Here is a 17,769-nt window from a genome sequence, read left to right on the forward strand (position 1 = left end):
GAGGGGGTGCCTTTCAGGGATGAGACCAGAGGGTATCTTTGCTTCAGATTTTCCAGAACTCTCTTACTTTTGGATCCTGTGGGCCCGTGAAGTGTGTTGTGGGGATCATGTATGAATGTGGGGGGTCATGTATGAGTGGGGGGGTTGTGTGTGAGTGGGGAGATCATGTTTGAGTGGGGGCGTCATGTATGAGTGCAGTGATCGTGTATGAGTGGGGGCGTCATGTATGAGTGAGGGGTCGTGTATGAGTACGGGGGTCGTGTATGAGTGCAGGGGGTCGTGTATGAGTGCGGGGGAGTCGTGTATGAGTGTGGGGGGATTGTGTATGAGCACGGCAATCGTATATGAGTGTGGGGGGATCGTATATGAGTGCGGGGGGATCGTGTATGAGTGCGGGGGAGATCGTGTATGAGTGGGGATTCATGTATGAGTGCGGGGATCATGTGTGAGTGCAGCGGGGTCGTGTATGAGTGCAGGGGGGGATCGTGTATGAGTGCGGGGATCGTGTATGAGTGCGAGGGGGATCGTGTATGAGTGGGGGGAATCGTGTATGAGTGCGGGGATCGTGTGTGAGTGCGGGGAGATCATGTATGAGTGCGGGGGATCCTGTATGAGTGCGGGGATCGTGTATGAGTGCATGGGGGATCGTGTATGAGTGGGGGGATCGTGTATGAATGTGGGGGGAGGTCGTATATGAGTGTGAGGGGATCATGTATGAGTGCAGGGATCGTCTATGAGTGCAGGGGATCGTGTATGAGTGCGGGGATTATGTATGAGTGCGGGAGATCATGTATGAGTGTGGGGGATCGTGTATGAGTATGGGGATTATGTATGAGTGGGGGAGATCGTGTATGAGTGTGAGGGGATCATGTATGAGTGTGGGGGGTCGTGTATGAGCGTGGGGGATCGTGTATGAGCGCAGGGGGTCGTGTGTGAGTGTGGGGGGATCGTGTATGAGTGCGGGAATCGTGTATGAGTGCGGGGATCGTGTATGAATGGGGGGCATCCTGTATAAGTGCGCGGATCGTGTATGAGTGCGGGGGATAGTGTATGAGTGCTGGGATCGTGTATCAGTTGGGGGATCCTATATGAGTGCGGGGGTGTCGTGTATGAGTGCAGGGATAGTGTATGAGTGCCTATGAGTGCAGGGGATCTTGTATGAGTATGGGGATTGTGTATGAATGTGGGGATTATGTATGGATGTGGATATTATGTATGAGTGTGGGGATCATGTATGAGTGTCTCCAGGACTGACAGAATATCCCCTGGTGGTTTAAGTCAAGTGGGACCCAGAGAAACTCTGGACAGATAAGAGGGTGATGCTCCTAGTTCCTCTTTTTACCCATAAAACAAGCGGTTCAACAGAACAATACATTGTTTGCAGGAACAATATGTTCTGAAATTATAAGCTCTGAAATGTATTCTTGAAAAGATCTTTACGGCCCCAGAAAGGTTTAGGCTCCCATATGGTTCAGGGGATAAGCTCTATGCCTGGAGGTGCCCTGCTCCAGCCCACTCCCAGGCAACCTGTGAGCTAGGCCTGGCCCTTTCCAATTTCCTTGCACCCCCTTGGAGCAGGTGCTGACCAGAACTGCTTGATCACCATCCCCGTCACAGGGAGTTCTGTGATCATCCGCGCTCCATCAGCATTCTCTTTTGACAAGAAGCTTGTTTTGTATAATCTCCCACCAGAAATGATGGAGGTGGCCTGAGATGAAGATGAACCTCAGTAAAATCTGTTAGGTTTTACTTCTGGAAAGTAGGGATTCAGCCTGGATTATGAAGTACATGAATTTGTGTTTTGCAACTCAATGGCTCTCAACCTTGGCTAGACAGTAGAATTATGTGAGGAACTTTAAAAATACCAAATACCATGGACTTGTTCCAGAATAATTAAAGTCAGAATCGCTAAGGCTGGGCCCTGACAGCAACATTTCTTAAAAGCTGGCGAGTAGAATGTGCAGGGAGGGCTAAACCTTAAGTGAGAAGATGATGAGACAGTGAAGGCGGCTCTAGTACCGCTATTGCTACTTGTAGTAGTGCAGCTAGTGAACAGTTACTAGGTGCCTATCATGTGCTGATGTTGTTCTGAGCATTTTTCGTAGAGCAAAAGTATTCTCATGCATTCCTTACAATAACCTGTCATCTTATTTCATTTTCACCGATGTGTACTTGGAAAACCTTGAGGAGGTAGAGCAGTGTATTCAGAGTGGAATCCTGTCTGGGGCATTCTCTACTACAGAGGTGAAGTTTAACCTGTTTGTCTAGGTGCAAGATATCTGACTTTTATTGCTCAAGAAAAGGTCTTGCTCTGTGACCCAGGCTGGTATGCAGTGGCACGATCTCGGCTCACTGCAACCTCTGTCTCCCGGGTTCAAGTAATTCTCCCACCTCAGCCGCCCGAGTAGCTGGGATTACAGGCACCCACCACCAGGCTCAGCTAAGTTTTGTATTTTTAGTGGAGATGGAGTTTCGCCATGTTGGCCTGGCTGGTGTCGAACTCCTGACCTCAGGTGATCCACCCACCTCGGCCTCTCAAAGGGCTGGGATTATAGGCATGAGCCACTGCGCCCCGCCAGATCTCTGACTTTTCATATACATTGTCTTGTCATAGAAGACTTAGGTGGTCTTGGATGGCAAACATGCCTTGGTTCTGCCAGCTGAGACCTAGGTGTAATACGGTAAACAGTGATCTTCAGATTCTGAGTTATAAATCCTGGCCTCCTAATTCCTAGAATCAGACTTCACATGAGTTTCTTGAAATGCATCTTTGCTAAAAATAGTTTATAAAACTGCCAAAGTAGAGAGACCTTAATAACATACTGCCATGCAGAGACTCTGGTAGTACATACAAAGTCCTCCAAGTGCACCAACTAACTCCTGTGTACTTGGATTTAACACCTTTGCACCTTTCCATGTGATCCCTCATGTTACATTTATAACCTCCCTGGGAGGGCTCCATCATGAAGGGCTAGATGGGTAAGGTGAAATTTAGATTGTGTTATAATTTAGCTGGTTGCAAAGTCTGAGATCACTTGCCTTCTAGTCAGGTCATTTAAAAAACATATTAGGCTGGGCGCAGTGGCTCACACCTATAATCCTCGCACTTTGGGAGGCCAGGGTGGGCGGATCATGAGGTCAGGAGATCAGGGCCATCCTGGCTAACATGGTGAAACCCCGTCTCTACTAAAAATACAAAAAGTTAGCTGGGCGTGGTGGTGGGCGCCTGTAGTCCCAGCTACTCAGGAGGCTGAGGCAGGAGAATGATTGAACTGGGGAGGCAGAGCTTGCAGTGAGTGGCGAGCCTGCCACTGTATTCCAGTCTGGGCGACAGAGCCAGACTCCGTCTCAAAAAACAAAAAAAAGAAAGAAAGAAAGAAAAATTAAACCATTAGTGTAGTGTAGTTGGTTTTGGTGTATTCTTCTATCAATGTATGGACTCATGTAACCACCACCATCTGCAAGGTATAGAACAGCAGCATGGAGTTCCCAGGGATGGAGTAGGGCGTCAAAGCCACCCTTTGTCTCCTCCACTTACCTGAGAGGCCTGGATAAGCTTAAGTTTCTCTAAGAGGTTAAGGTCTATGGCCAGCCCTCACTAGTGATTTCTTGGCAGTTAGGTTATAAACTCAGAAAGTTTGGCTGATGATAAGAATGGGAATGTGTGAAGTTTTTCCCACTTGACAAGACACTGTAATTCATGATCCTCAACGGAGGGACTTGAGCCATGAAAACAAGGCTGGAATCAAAGCTCTAAAGGTATAGGTTACTTTCCAGAAAGAAATGAACTGATTTACCCATAGAGGCCTTTGAAAATAAGAATGTTCTGCCTGGCAGAGTGCTGAGCCTGGGGTGTCCTGGGTGGGTGTACACAGGACATGTGGAGGAGGGTGTCAGGAGCATGTTTGTCCTCTGTCTTGGTCCAGACCCTTGCCAGCCCACTTCTGCCTTTTCTTCCCTTCCCCGAATTTAGATCTTCAGCTCCATGCTCAAAGGCCTGGAGGGTTTGGGGCTGCCCTTCCATCCCCACAACTTAACACCCACCATAGACTCCTTGACAAGGCAAAGCAGCCAGAAGCTCCTTTGATGCCTGGGAGCCTCTCCAGGAAAGCTCATTTTGATAACAGCACTCATCCTTTGATCTCCACAGGGAGCAAGTTACCAACTTCATTTTTTAAAATTCTGACAGTTTTGTTGACTTTGCTCTCTGATGAAAGCGTAAAATCCTAGGATGAAAAGCTCTACCTAAATATCAAATAATAAAATAGTTATACGCTAGAAGAAGAGACACTTGCTGTCTCCAGCTAAATAAATACCTTGTATCTATGCAACTTTGCTTTTCCCCTTTCTATACCTCTCTTGTCAGGGCAAAGCATTTAGAGACTCTGAGTTCTAAGAAACCGTGGGAACACAGTAATCTGCTGGTGAGATAACTGAGATAACAGGGCCCACGGTCCAGGTGCCAACACTGAGGACCCCCGTTCCTTTCTGTGCACAGAAAGAAGCACTAAAGAGAGTTGTCTCATTTCTGGTTGGGCACGGTGGCTCACACCTGCAATTCTAGCACTTTGGGAGGTCGAGGTGGGTGGATCACCTGAGGTCAGGAGTTTGAGACCATCCTGGCCAACATGGTGAAACCCCATCACTACTAAAAATACAAAAATCAGCTGGGCGTGGTGGAGGGTGCCTGTAATGCCGGGTACTCGGGAGGCTAAGGCAGGAGAATCTCTTGAACCTGGAAGGCGGAGGTTGCAGTGAGCCGAGATTGCACCGTTACCCTCCAGCCTGGGCAATGAGCAAAACTCCATCTCAAAAAAAAGAAAAAAAAAAAGAGAGAGAGAGAGAGAGAGTTGTCTCATTTCTGTGATGTGACATCTGATTATGAAAGTCTTCTATACTGAAGGCGTGGGGGAGGAGGAAGGTAGAAGGATGGAAAGGAAAGAAAGAAGAAAGGGGAAAGATAAGAAAATGACTAATTGTATTAGAATATTTTTGCATTTTATGGAGCTGGAGGTATCAACAGTAGTCAGCCTGTATGGGTTTGAATTCTGCTGTTTGCTTACTGGCGATGTGGGTAAGATGCTTAACTAATATCACCTTGAGGGGTGCTTGTGAGGATGAGATAAAATGATCTTTATAAAGTGCCTGCCAAGTAGTAAACACTCAATAAAGGTTGTTATACAATCCAGTGGCAAAAAATAGGATTTTCATTTCTTACTTGGTTTCTAGGTCCTTCTACAGAATAGGAGGAGCTCTGTAAATACTGACTGAATATGTAGATGAGAGAATGCCTAATGAGGAGGTGGAGAACTAGTGCAGCCCACATTGCCCACATCTCTTGTTACCATGCTTAGGAGCTTCTGTCATGCGTGTCAGTGCGTCTCAATTTTGAGGTAATGCTTAACTCTACCAGGGAAAGAATTTAGTGCAGACCTAACTGTTAAGATAGCTATGAAGCCAGTGTCCTTAAAACCAAAGTCATTGAATAGAAAAGAGATAGGATTGACCATTTGGCTCTGATACACTGTTCTCTTAGTTTCAGTATTTCTCACATTTAGAACTAACAAAGAATTTAACTGTTGAGTCAAAAGTTTGCCATAGGACTTAGACCAATACCATGTGGAAGGTAGTGAGAAGGATTGTCTAGAAGGAAGTGTGAGATGCAGTTAGACATCCAAACTGAGGAGCTAAGGAGTTAATGGATACCCAAGCTAGGAGTTTGACGAAACAATCAGGCATATAAATTGTTCTTTTTAGGAGTTTTTAGGAACATCAGTTCTTATGGAAACATTGAGTATTCTACACATCTATGTAGAAGCTTTATGGACTGGACTTCCTGTTTCCACTAAAGTTGAATAGGCAATGACAGTAACAACAATCCCAATACTTAACTTTTACCAAGGGCTTACTTGGTGCTTGATCCTGACTTAGGTGCTCTGTATGCATTATTCTACTTAATCCCACACGATGTATGTCTATGACGTGGATACCAACATTCTCTTCATTTACACAAAAAGAGATAGATACAGAGAGATTAAGAAAATGACCCAGTATCATATAGATAGCTAAGTCAAGGCATTGAGTTATAACGGGATAAATTATGAGGTGGACTTCTGCAAAATGTGTGTCCTCTAAGATAGGTCTTTTCTCCAAAACTTCATGATTAGTACTTCTGTTCACTTGTTAAAAACATTGGGCCAGGCGCAGTGGCTCACGCCTATAATCCCAGCACTTTGGGAGGTTGAGGCGGGCAGATCACTTGAGGTCGGGAGTTCAAGACCAGCCTGGCCAACATGGAGAAACCCTGTCTCTACTAAAAATGCAAAAAATTAGCTGGATGTGGTGGTGCATGCCTGTAATCCCAGCTACTCGGGAGGCAGAAGCAGGAGAATCGCTTGAACCCGGGAGGCAGAGGTTGCAGTGAGCAGAGATCGTGCCACTGCACTCCAGCCTGGGCAACAAAATGAGACACCATCTCAGAAACAAACAAACAAACAAAAATTGCAGGCCCTTTGGCTAAAGAGCAAACTGGGCTAATGTACTAGTAATAGTTCCTTCTTACAAGCCATTGCTAAGGTTTTGGTGTAAAGAGTTAGTTAATGTGGTATATCATTCATTAAGTGAATACTAAGTACCTACTATTTTCTAGGCTCTGTTCTAGGAACTAAAGCAATGAACAGGTCACACAAGTCCCTGTTCTCATAAAGCTTGTACACTGGCTGAAAGAGACAGTAAACAAGTAAATTAAGTGTGCTATTTTAGACAGGGTATTCAGAGTGAGCATCGATGAAGAAGTTCCATTTGAACAGAGACTGAATGAAGAGGGTGGGTAAGAGCTTTTCTGGAAGAGGATAGGGCCAGTTCAAAAGGCCCCTCATTAACAAGAGGCTGGAGTGCTCTGAACCACAGAGAAGGCTGTGGTGGCTGGTGGTGCATGGAGGGGGAGGTGGGGCCTGGCTGTGCAGGGCCTTACAGACCATGGTAAGGAGCTGACTCGTGTGTGTGTAGAGAAATTGAGTTTAAGCAGAGGGCTACCATGATCTAGTAGATAAGGTTGAAAGATCTCTCTGGTTGCTATATGAGTAAGAGAGGAAATTAGTGATAGAGATACAGGGCATCTCTTATATGGCCCAGAGGGGCTGGTGAGAAGTGGTCAGATTTGAGTTATATTTTGAAAGCCAAGCCAATAGGACTTGTCTTTGGGTTGGTATGTACAGCATGGGGGTAAAAGATGGATCAAGAATGACTCTTGGCTGGGCGCGGTGGCTCAAGCCTGTAATCCCAGCACGTTGGGAGGCCGAGGCGGGTGGATCACAAGGTCAGGAGATCAAGACCATCCTGGCTAACATAGTGAAACCCCATCTCTACTAAAAATACAAAAAACTAGCCGGGCGTGGTGGCGGGCGCCTGTAGTCCCAGCTACTCGGAGGCTGAGGCAGGAGAATGGCGTGAACCCGGGAGGCGGAGCTTGCAGTGAGCCGAAATTGCGCCACTGCACTCCAGCCTGGGCGACACAGCAAGACTCCGTCTCAAAAAAAAAAAAAAAAAAAAAAAAAGAATGACTCTTGGTCTTTGGCCTGAAAAATGGGACACTTTTGGAGGAAGGGATATGTTGTATAACCCAATAAGGAAGACAGTGGAGGCAGAAATTTGGGGGATGGAATTGGAGCAAATAGGGTTCTGTTTTGAACAGGTGAAGTGTGAGATGCCTTTAGAAATCCAAGCTGAGGTGCCAAGGAGTTAGTAGGTACCCGAACCTGGAATTTGAGGTATGAATCAGGCATTTAAATCATTCTTTTTTTAGGAGTCTTTAGGAACTTCAGTTCTTTTTTTTTTTTTTTTTTTATTATACTTTAAGTTCTAGGGTACATGTGCATAACGTGCAGGTTTGTTACATATGTATACTTATGCCATGTTGGTGTGCTGCACCCATCAACTCGTCAGCACCCATCAATTCATCATTTATATCTTGTATAACTCCCCAATGCAAGCCCTCCCTCCTCCCCCCTCCCCCCTCCCCATGATAGGCCCCAGCTTATGGAAACTTTTAGTATTTTAGAAATATTTAGTTATCGAGGCTGTCTTTGATCCTTGAGATTGATTCCTGGAGAACATGCTGGTGTGTGCTGGCATTTCTCATGCTTCCCCTGGGGAAGACATATTCCCATGCTGAGCAGATGGAAGCTCCAGGCAGCCACACCAGCTGCACGGTGGTAGAATATTTCTAAATAGTTCTCCAAGCACAGGCAGCTATTTTTCTGAGTTCTTTGACACATGTAACCTCTTTACTAAGTCCGACATAGATCCTACATCCTATTCATGCACGTTCCCCATGGAGTGTTCAGTACATTAATTAAGGTCTAACAAATTGTTCATCATGTTCACATTTAAAAGGGCCCTAAAATAGCCCAATCATGGGCATGCCGGGTGTTTGTGTTTGAGTGTCTTATACACTAAAACTGGACCCTGATGTTCATTTACAAATGACCATTGTGAACACCAAGTGAGCTATAAATCAGAAGATGACAAAGAAAAGGGGATGGATGATGACTCAGTATGGAAAAACCTATAAGCCAGAACCCGCTTATTTATTATGTTTGGTTTCGTTTCCCCAGTTCAGCTGTCCCTGGCTTAAACTCTGTTTCCTCCTTTTTAGTCCAGTTTCTTGAGTCATTTTTGCTCTCTGCTGTCAAAAGCACCTTTCATCCACTCAAAGTAAGACACTGATCTTATTCCCCAATCATCTACTGTTCTCTGGAGGTTTTCTTATGGTTCCATGATTTTCTACATTTCATTCCATTAGCTCGTTTGGTCATTTTTGCTTTTCTGGTGAGATGATTTTCCCTAGACTCACAAGAGTTACCCCTCTTGGGTAGGCGCCTCCGATTATACTGATTGCATCATTGACTCCCCAGGTGATCAAATGTCTCCAGATGGTAATGTTTACAGTGCCCGCCCCACACAGAAGCCTGAGATGGCAGGAAGGACTCTAGGTAGGATTTTCAGATGGGTGGATGCCTGAACATGCTCTGGAAAAACCAGTCTTCTCTCCTCTCTGCAGTTTGCCAGCTGTGTGACTGTGCGCAGGTTACTGAGTTTCTCCAGGCCTCTGTTCTTCCTCTGATAAAAGGGGATACTTCTAATCCACCTCTGGTATGTGCATTAAATAGATAAATACCTGTAAAGCACTTAGCAGACTACCTGCTACTGAAAGGAAGTCAGTAAACTTTAATTCCCTTCCAAATCCCCGTGAGTCTTCTATTCATCAGGAAACAATAGCTGTGTACTCTGCATACACACATGCCAGTAAATGGCTATTAGTGAAAACAAATCAAGCTCCAGAAGCAGGCTATCCTGAGGAGAGAGGAGAAACGGACAATTTTAAGACAAATTGGAGAAAAAGGGTATGGGGTTCAGGACCGGCAGCATCAGCATCTCTTGGGAACTGGTTAGAAATGCACGTTCTCAGACTGGGGCTGGGCAGTCTTGTTTTAACAAGCCCTGTGGGTAATTCTCATGTACAGTAACATTTGAGTATCAGTAGTCTAAGCTAAACTCAGCAGACAATGGGTGAGGAATAATGGTGCGTGTTACTGTGTGTGTTATGTATGTTTGTGTGCATACATACCCATGTGTGTAGAATGTTTGTAACAGCTGAAACTATTAATCAAACATGGTAATATCAGCAAAATCCAGTCAAACCAGTGATTAATTGCCCATTTTTCTTTGGTACTGTTGTCTGAGTAGAAATACTGTATAACTAGAATGCTTATGTTCAATAACTTTACACTAAATTCATCTGGGGTTTAAAAAATGGATTCATCAACTTTTTTCTTTATTTTCTAGGAAATTCCACTTACTTGGATGACCATGGACCACCTCCTAGTAAGGTAAGGTCTTTGCTTGTGATATAAGTCCCCTTTGTCTTTTGTCATACTTACAGCCTCCAACAAGCAGGAACAAATCTCTCCTGGACATGAATCATTCACAAGAAGCAGTAGATGACAGATGTGAAATTGATGTTTAACTTCTAACAAGGAGGAGGCAGAAGAGCATGATGATAGCCCAGATGACAGGGAGAAGGAGCCATTGTTGAATCAGTGGCTGTAGCTGCCCAGGCATTGGAACCTGAGACTGATTTCAGACCTCTGGCAGCGTCTCCTGTTTGCACCTCATTTTCATTTGCCTTGGCATCGATGCTGGCCCACAGTGTGATAGCCACACCCGGCCTCCCCTTGCCTTTGGGATTTGGAGCTAGACTCACATCTGTCCTGTTCTCTCCAGCCTAACTGGGTTGGGATACTCCACTCGAGGCCCTGCCAATACCCCCTCAAGGCTGCACTGGCCTGGCCTGTGAGTCCACTTTTGTTTTTCCTGTAAGCAGTTTTGTCTGACTTAAGGGGCAGAATAATCCTTTAGTATAGTTTCCCTAACACTGTTTACTTTGAGCTCAATGAAAACGGAATGCTAATCTACTAAAAAATGAGCAAACTAGAACAAATTGATCATTGTGTATAAGAAAATACATGCAATGCAATCAATTATCTTTTATTCTAACCATATGTCCTTTGTACTTTTTTGACATCAGTTTTTTTTCCTTCTAGGAAATGATGGGGATAGTTGATCAGTACTTGGGAAGGGGTTGTGCTTGGCAAAATAAGAAGTTGACAACCCTCTATCTGTCACTTCAAGAATGTTCTTTCTGGCCGGTGAAATCCTAAAGTGTATATATAGGCACTCTAACTCTCCCTATACTTAACTGTTTTCTTAGTCTTTGGCCACTTAAGGTGATGCCTACAAAATGCAGTTGTAAATATACAGTGAGAAGATAATGAACCGCCAACTTTAGAGGCTTTGGGGAAATTTACTCTCGTATTAGTCCATTCCTGCATTGCTATAAAGAAACACCCGAGACTAGGTAATTTATAAAGAAAAGAGGTTTAATTGGCTCACAGTTCCACAGGCTGTACAGGAAACATGATACTGGCATCTGCTCAGCTTCTGGGGAGGCTTCACAAAACTTTCAATCATGGTGGAAGGCAGAGAGGAAGCAGGCACATCTTACATGGCCAGCGCAGGAACAAGAGAGATGGGGGGAGGTACCACACACTTTTAAACAACCAGATTTCACAGGAACTCACTGTCGCCACAACAGCACCAAGAGGGATGGTGCCAAACCCTGAGAAACCACCCGCATGATCCAGTCTTCTCCCACGGGGCCCTTCCAACACTGGGGATTACAATTAGACATGAGATTTGGATGGGGACACAGATTCAAACCAAATCAGCTCCAAAGTCTGTTTAGACCACCCCCAAATTCATGAGCATGAACTTTGGAAGAAGATATTTCTGGATTCAACACTGGCACTGCCACTTTCTAGCTGTGTGACATTGGATGAACTACTTAATATTTTGAGCCTCAGTTTCTGATGTGCAGGGTGGAACTAAAAATACTGCCTACAGCACAGGAAGCCTAAAAAGATTGAATGAGCTGATGTATGATGAGCACTTGACACTGACATGTGATAAACATTAAATCAAGGGTGGCTGCCATTAACTGGACTGCAGGAACATTAAAATTATTGATGAGTGGTACAGCAGTATTTATCACAGTCATCGGATGGTTCTACCACTTGATCCACCACCTGTTTATTGAATGACTGTGATGCTGCAGGCAGTAGAAATACAAATACGAAACAAAGCAAGAACAACAACAACAAAAATAGCCTCTATTCTAGAGGAGCAAAAGAATATAGAGGATTATGTTCTCTCTGGGGATAAGGACAGTGTCTACCTCATCTCAGTATCCTCACATTCTTGCATTAGCCTCAATGCACAGAGGCACATCATGACTATTCATTAAATTTCACTGAATTAGACCATGGAATCCAGAACTGGAATCTGAATCAGGTCTTCTGGCTTCCATCCCAGGTTCTTTGACTAAGCCAGTATTCTCAAACTTTAGCTTGCATCGAAAGTACCTGGAGGCTTATTAAAACACAGATTGCTGGGCCCAGGCCCCAGAGTGTCTGATTCAGTGGGTCTGGGGTGGGAGCTGAGCATGTGCATTTCTCACAAGCTCCCACGTGATGCTGATGCTGTGAGTCTCGAGTTCACACTTGAGAGCCACTGTTCTAAAGGCCATGAATATAAAGAGAACTGTTTCCTTAGACATTTTCTGTGATGTTTTCACTGTTAATAGCCTAGAGAGGGTGATATGGCTAGTATCTAAAGTTTATTTATTAATGTAATGATGACTCACCATCGTAAGTTTTCTTGTAGAGAAAACATTTTTAGAGGGGTCAATCACCTGCCTAGGAGGGACAGTAGAGGGGGGAAAAGAAGAATGGTGTGGAAGGTCTGGTAGGTGTCCTCACTAGTGACTTCCTTTGTCTCCCAAGTAGGGAGGGGCCAGGTCAAGCCCTCCACAGCCCCCTGCCCTGTCATGATGTCACGGAGTAGGATTAGGTGGCTCTGTCAATGGGACCCATCAGCTGTTTTCCTCAATGGCTTGTTGTTCCTGGCTTGATAAACTGGGTTTTACCTGGTCTGAAGACCCAGACCCTCTTTTTATGAGCTTGCCTTTTTTACTTTTTTCCTTGGTGGCCAGCCTGAGTCAACACTCTGGTCTTCCTGCTGGTCTTGCTGTGGCTGGGTTGTCTGTCCTGCCTGCCTCTTTGCTGGGATAGTCAGTGCCTAGATTCAGTGTTTTCTGGCTTCACTTCCCGTTCTCCCATAGGATCTTCCCTAGCTGTGCCTCTTCCCCCTGGCTCTGCAGTCTGGTCTTCAACTCCCCCGCATCTCCCCAACCCGCTAACTAAAGCTCCTTGTAATATGCAAAAATTATCAGGTTATAGCAGATTATTCAGACCCCTTTAGAGTAAATCCAGTTTTATAAACTCTTTCCTAAGTTTGAAAATTGGGAGCATAATCTCTTTAGATCAGCAGAAGTTTACCTAATACAGAATCTTTCACTAGAACTGTATTTTCATTATCTGGGATTGGAGTAGCAAAAACACTCTTGATTTTCTAAGCGGTAGCCATAAGAAGAAGAATATAAAAATGGGTAAAAATAACACTGGTATGTGAACATCTTCTCATCCGTTCTTATTGCTTCTGGCAGGGTGGAAATGAATCCCAGAAGTGATGAGGTCAGACTTCCGGATAAAGGTCCCTAAAGTGTCCCCTGGGGTGGGGCCTCAGTGGTTTAGGTCTGTAGACCACTGGCTTATCCAGGGACAGGGTGGCATGCAGACGATGAGGACTCACACATGCCTGGCCTCTGGAATGAACCCTTACCCTGGCACGGAAAAGCAAGACTCAGTCCAGACCCATCTTTTTCATATTTGTTTAGCGCTCAAAAATAACTTTTTGATGCCAAGACTGAAAGAGTTGAGATCTAGATAAAATAAGATTTTTAAACCCTGAAAATATACTGAGGTTACAGGCGAGTTCTCATTTTATTAAAAGTTCAGTTTCACAAGTTTCACATTCCACGAGTAATAGCCATTTAGGGAATGGGGTGTGCCACACAACACATACTGGGCCCAGGTCCTCATTTCCTCCAGTATTTTCATAAGGAAAAAACAAAGGCCTCTGATTTTCACTTGTTTTTAAAATCCACTTGAACCTCACAGCTCACCTCGGTTTTTGAGCTAAGCCATTATTTAAAGGTCTATGTTAATATTTTCTTTCGGTTGCCACATTTTACTACTACTTTGTGTGTACACAGAATACAGTGGTTTAAAGTTAGAGCACTGACTAAGAATCACCATGGAGACTTCTAGCGAATGAAACAGAAAGATTATTTTAAGTACAAAAACAAAAACATGATAGCTGTTTTTGTAAAATTGCATGCATATGTTTGTATGTATATCTATAGAGACAAGCCTGGAAAGGGTAGTGATGTTTTCTCCAAGTGGTGAGATTTTGGGAAGTTTTTACCCAGTTCGTTATACTTTTATGCGTAATTCGAGTTCATTAAAGTAACACCTGCTCAATCTAAAAATCAGAAAAAGAAATTTTCTGGTGTGAGAAAAGATTAAAGTTGGGTTCAAAAGCTTAAGTGCCCTGGCCTCTACGGCATCATGTGCAGTGTCCACAGACCCGAGAAACTGACATTTCCCCTCCTTGGCTTCATTTCACCTGGGATGTGGGTACCTGGTGCAAGCAGTGGGCAGCAGTACCTGGTGCAAGCAGTGCTCAGCAGCAACGATAAGTTCTGTCAGCAACAATTAGGATGTAGGTATCATTTCATATATGTTAACTTCCCAAACCCCATAGATAAAGAGAGCTGTTCTAACCACCTCAAAGATAATAAAATCACTATCCATATCTGTTTTTTCCTGTGTGCCATGCACTATGCTAAGCACTTTGCATGCAAAATGTAATCTCTATAAATGATATAAGAGAGGAAGTAATTTTTTAATCCTTACTTACAGATAAGGAGCTGGATTTCAGAGGGACAGGCTAACTTGCCAAAGGTCATACACTAAGTAAGCATTGGACTTGGGATTCCAGCCTAGGGCTGTGTGTGCAGCTACAGCGCCCATGTTTTTAACCATTTCAAAATTACTAATTTAAGTAGAAGTACAATAATTTTCTACCTTATTTCTAAATTTTTGCACTTTTAAATAAGCTATCTGGTACATTGATTAGTACAATACACAAATTTTAACCTTCAGTATACCAGAAAAAAAATAATCACCATTTACCATTTGGGTTCAAAGGACACTTAATTTTTTAAAATCAATGCAGTGAACTTTTTCACATCTACTTTATCTGTTTTCTTCCAGTAACCTTTATATACTTACCTACCTTCAGCACCTGACCGTTTTCAAACTGTATATAAAACTGTTTGTTTGGTATACAAACTTGAAAAGGTGAAAGAATACCATCCCACATTCATTTAGCAACACAGGATGGTCCAGGTTCTTTTCACAAAATATTATTTGAGGGAATCCTTCCTCTTGAACGACTGACTGAACAGCATGTTTTCTTTTTGTCCTTAGAAACGTATTGTTCATTCAATATATTTAGAGGGTTTATGATGTCATCATCTGAAGAGTCGTAGTCTGAGATTTCATTTCCATGATCACTTTCATCATCATCATTAGAGTCTTCAGGGCTGTTATGTGATGGCTTGCATTCATCTCTGATGCTTCTGTTGTTTGTGAAATCTCTCTTTCTGTCAGTTATCTTCTTTTGGTCATTATAGGCAAGAACGAAAAATTCGAAATTCTCCACTCTAGTCAATGAAATTAAAACAAACTACAAAGATGTTGTCTCTAGTCTCATTTTGTATCCTCCAAAACGATGATGTAATACTTTGGGTAACGCTATAAGAAAGACGGAGGATGATGCAATAGTGGCAATCTATTTCACTAATGAATCATTCCCCTGGGCCCACACCGTTTAATATGGTAGCTATTAGCCTCAGGTAGCTATTTAAATCTAAATTAATTAAAATTTAAAAAATAAAAATTGAGTTTCTCCATTGCACTAGTCACATTTCAAATTCTCTGTAGCTATAGGCAGCTAGTGGTTACTGTTTTGCACAAGAAAAATAGAACATTTTCATCATCAAGGAATATTCTACTGAACGGCAGTGTTCTAATCCATTCCATTGTTCTTATATTTTTCTATTACTTTAGTCTTTTTAAACCTTATTGGGAATAATTGATATATAACGGGTGGGTGATTGTTCCTGAAATGATGAAATAGCAAAATATTTCCAGATACAGGAATAATAAAATTACAAAGATCCCATAATGGATCTTAGATTTTCTTAAATGGTCTGCTGGTGGACCCATATGGTAGTTGCAAGGTAGAATGAGTTTTATTCTCTTTCTTTTTTAAAAAAAAATGTATATTTTCCCTTTTTCTTTGGAACATCTCTAAGAAAGAATAAAGTTATAAAATATTAATCCATACAAATAGCTAGAACTGCTTGAAATTTATAAAACCTAAAAAAAACTAAAAGTGGTTCCTGTGGATGCTGATAGTATATTGAGGGTTAAGCTGTATTACTGATATCTACACTTGTATGCAAAAGCACTTTTATATATAAAATATTATTTTTGCATATAAATTGTTATTATTCAAAATTCCATTGTAAAATGGGTTCATTAGAAGAAGGCTTACAATTATGCTGATCCAGCAATCTCCAAATGAATGAGAAGTAGTAATATGAACTGAGATAATATTTGTATAGTGCTTTGCTGTGTCTGGCAATGAACCATTGCTCAATAAAGTTGAGTCCTTCCAACCCACACCCCCAGAAGCTAATTTCCCTTTAGCATTAATTGTTTAATGCCTACTTAGTCTATGGGATCAGGATGACATTTAAAAAACTGAAGATGATCTCTGTCATCTAACAGCTTATAATCTGGTTGCGTCATAAGGTTTGACGGAATCAAAGACTGAGAGCACGTGGTTCTGTGGTTGATAGATTCTTAAGTCTAAATGACGGGCATTCATCCAAGTGTTTACTGTGCATCAAATTTGCCTTGGCCTCTGTGCTGGGTGCTGAGACTAACTGACCACAGAATGGATAGTCTCTGCCCTCCAGGAGTTTAGTCCAGTCAAAGGACAGGCTGGCAAACAGATTCATACAGTAAGTATGCTAAGTGGGCTGCTGGATGCTATAAGGATGCACATTCAACACCAGAATAATGCAGGAAGCTCAACTTGACCTTTTTTCCAGGTGCAAGTCCTGAAGGTTGAGTAGGAGGAACTAACTAGGTCAGACAATCTGGGATGGGGACAGGCATGGTGGCTCATGCCTCTAATCCCAGAACTTTTGGAGGCTGAGGTGGGAGGATTGGTTGAACCCAGAGAGTTGGAGGTTACAATGAGCTATGATTGCATCACCACACTCCAGCCTGGGTGACAGAGTGAGACTCTGTCTCTTCAAAAAAAAAAAAAAGTCTAGAATGGAAAGGATGAGAAGGGATGGGCCTCACTGCTGGAGTTTTAAGAGTGGTAGGTGGGAAATTGAGATATGAACTGCTTTGAGGAGTTTGCCTTTAACAGGAAAGAGAGAAAAGATGATAGCCTAGACAGTGGAGACCATGTCTACATAACTGTGGAGTAGGAAAGGAGTGATCAATCACAAATCCAGTTTTGAATAGTGTCATGCATTAAATTGTGTTTTCCCAAAAGATACGTTGAATCCTAACCCCAGAATCTGTGAGTGGGATCCTGTTCGTAATTAGGCTCTTTGCAGATGAAGATGAGGTCATGCTGGGGTAGGATGGACCCTAAAGATAATGACTGATATCTGTATAAGAAGAGAGAAATTTGGACACAGAGATAGAGACCCACAGGAGAATGCCGTAGGGACAATGGAGGCAAATTGGGATTATGCTGTTATGCTGCCACAGACCAAGGTACACCAAGGATGGCTGGCAGCCACCAACCAGGAGAGAAGCATGGAGCAGTTCCTCCTCCAAACCCCCAAGCAGGAACCAGCCCTATAGACACCTTGATTGCAGGTTTCTGACCTCCTGAACTGTGACAGTAAATTTCTGTTGTTTTAAGTCACCAAGTTTGTGGTACTTGGTTACAGCAGCCCCAGGTAGCAATACAAATGGATTGAGTTTAATATATTCAGTTACCAGGATACAATTAAGTATTATGCCTTTTAGGCATTATTTGGTTTGATTTAAGAAACATTGAAACCATTTTTATTTTTATTTTTATTTTTATTTATTTATTTTTTTTGAGATGGGGCTGGAGTGCAGTGGCCAGATCTCAGCTCACTGCAAG

The 17,769-nt window shown here is 43.1% G+C and overlaps 1 protein-coding gene across 1 annotated transcript in view; it reads left to right on the forward strand.

Annotated features, from left to right (window-relative positions):
• Positions 1-17,769, forward strand: part of UST (uronyl 2-sulfotransferase) — a 322,653-nt gene that overhangs the window by 131,657 nt on the left and 173,227 nt on the right. Inside the window, exon 2 of the mRNA XM_030929285.1 lies at positions 9,847-9,890. Coding sequence (XP_030785145.1) covers positions 9,847-9,890 — 44 coding nt within the window. The remainder of the gene's footprint in view (positions 1-9,846; positions 9,891-17,769) is intronic.

Source organism: Rhinopithecus roxellana, chromosome 4 (assembly GCF_007565055.1).
Source record: "Rhinopithecus roxellana isolate Shanxi Qingling chromosome 4, ASM756505v1, whole genome shotgun sequence".
Lineage (NCBI taxonomy): Eukaryota > Metazoa > Chordata > Mammalia > Primates > Cercopithecidae > Rhinopithecus > Rhinopithecus roxellana.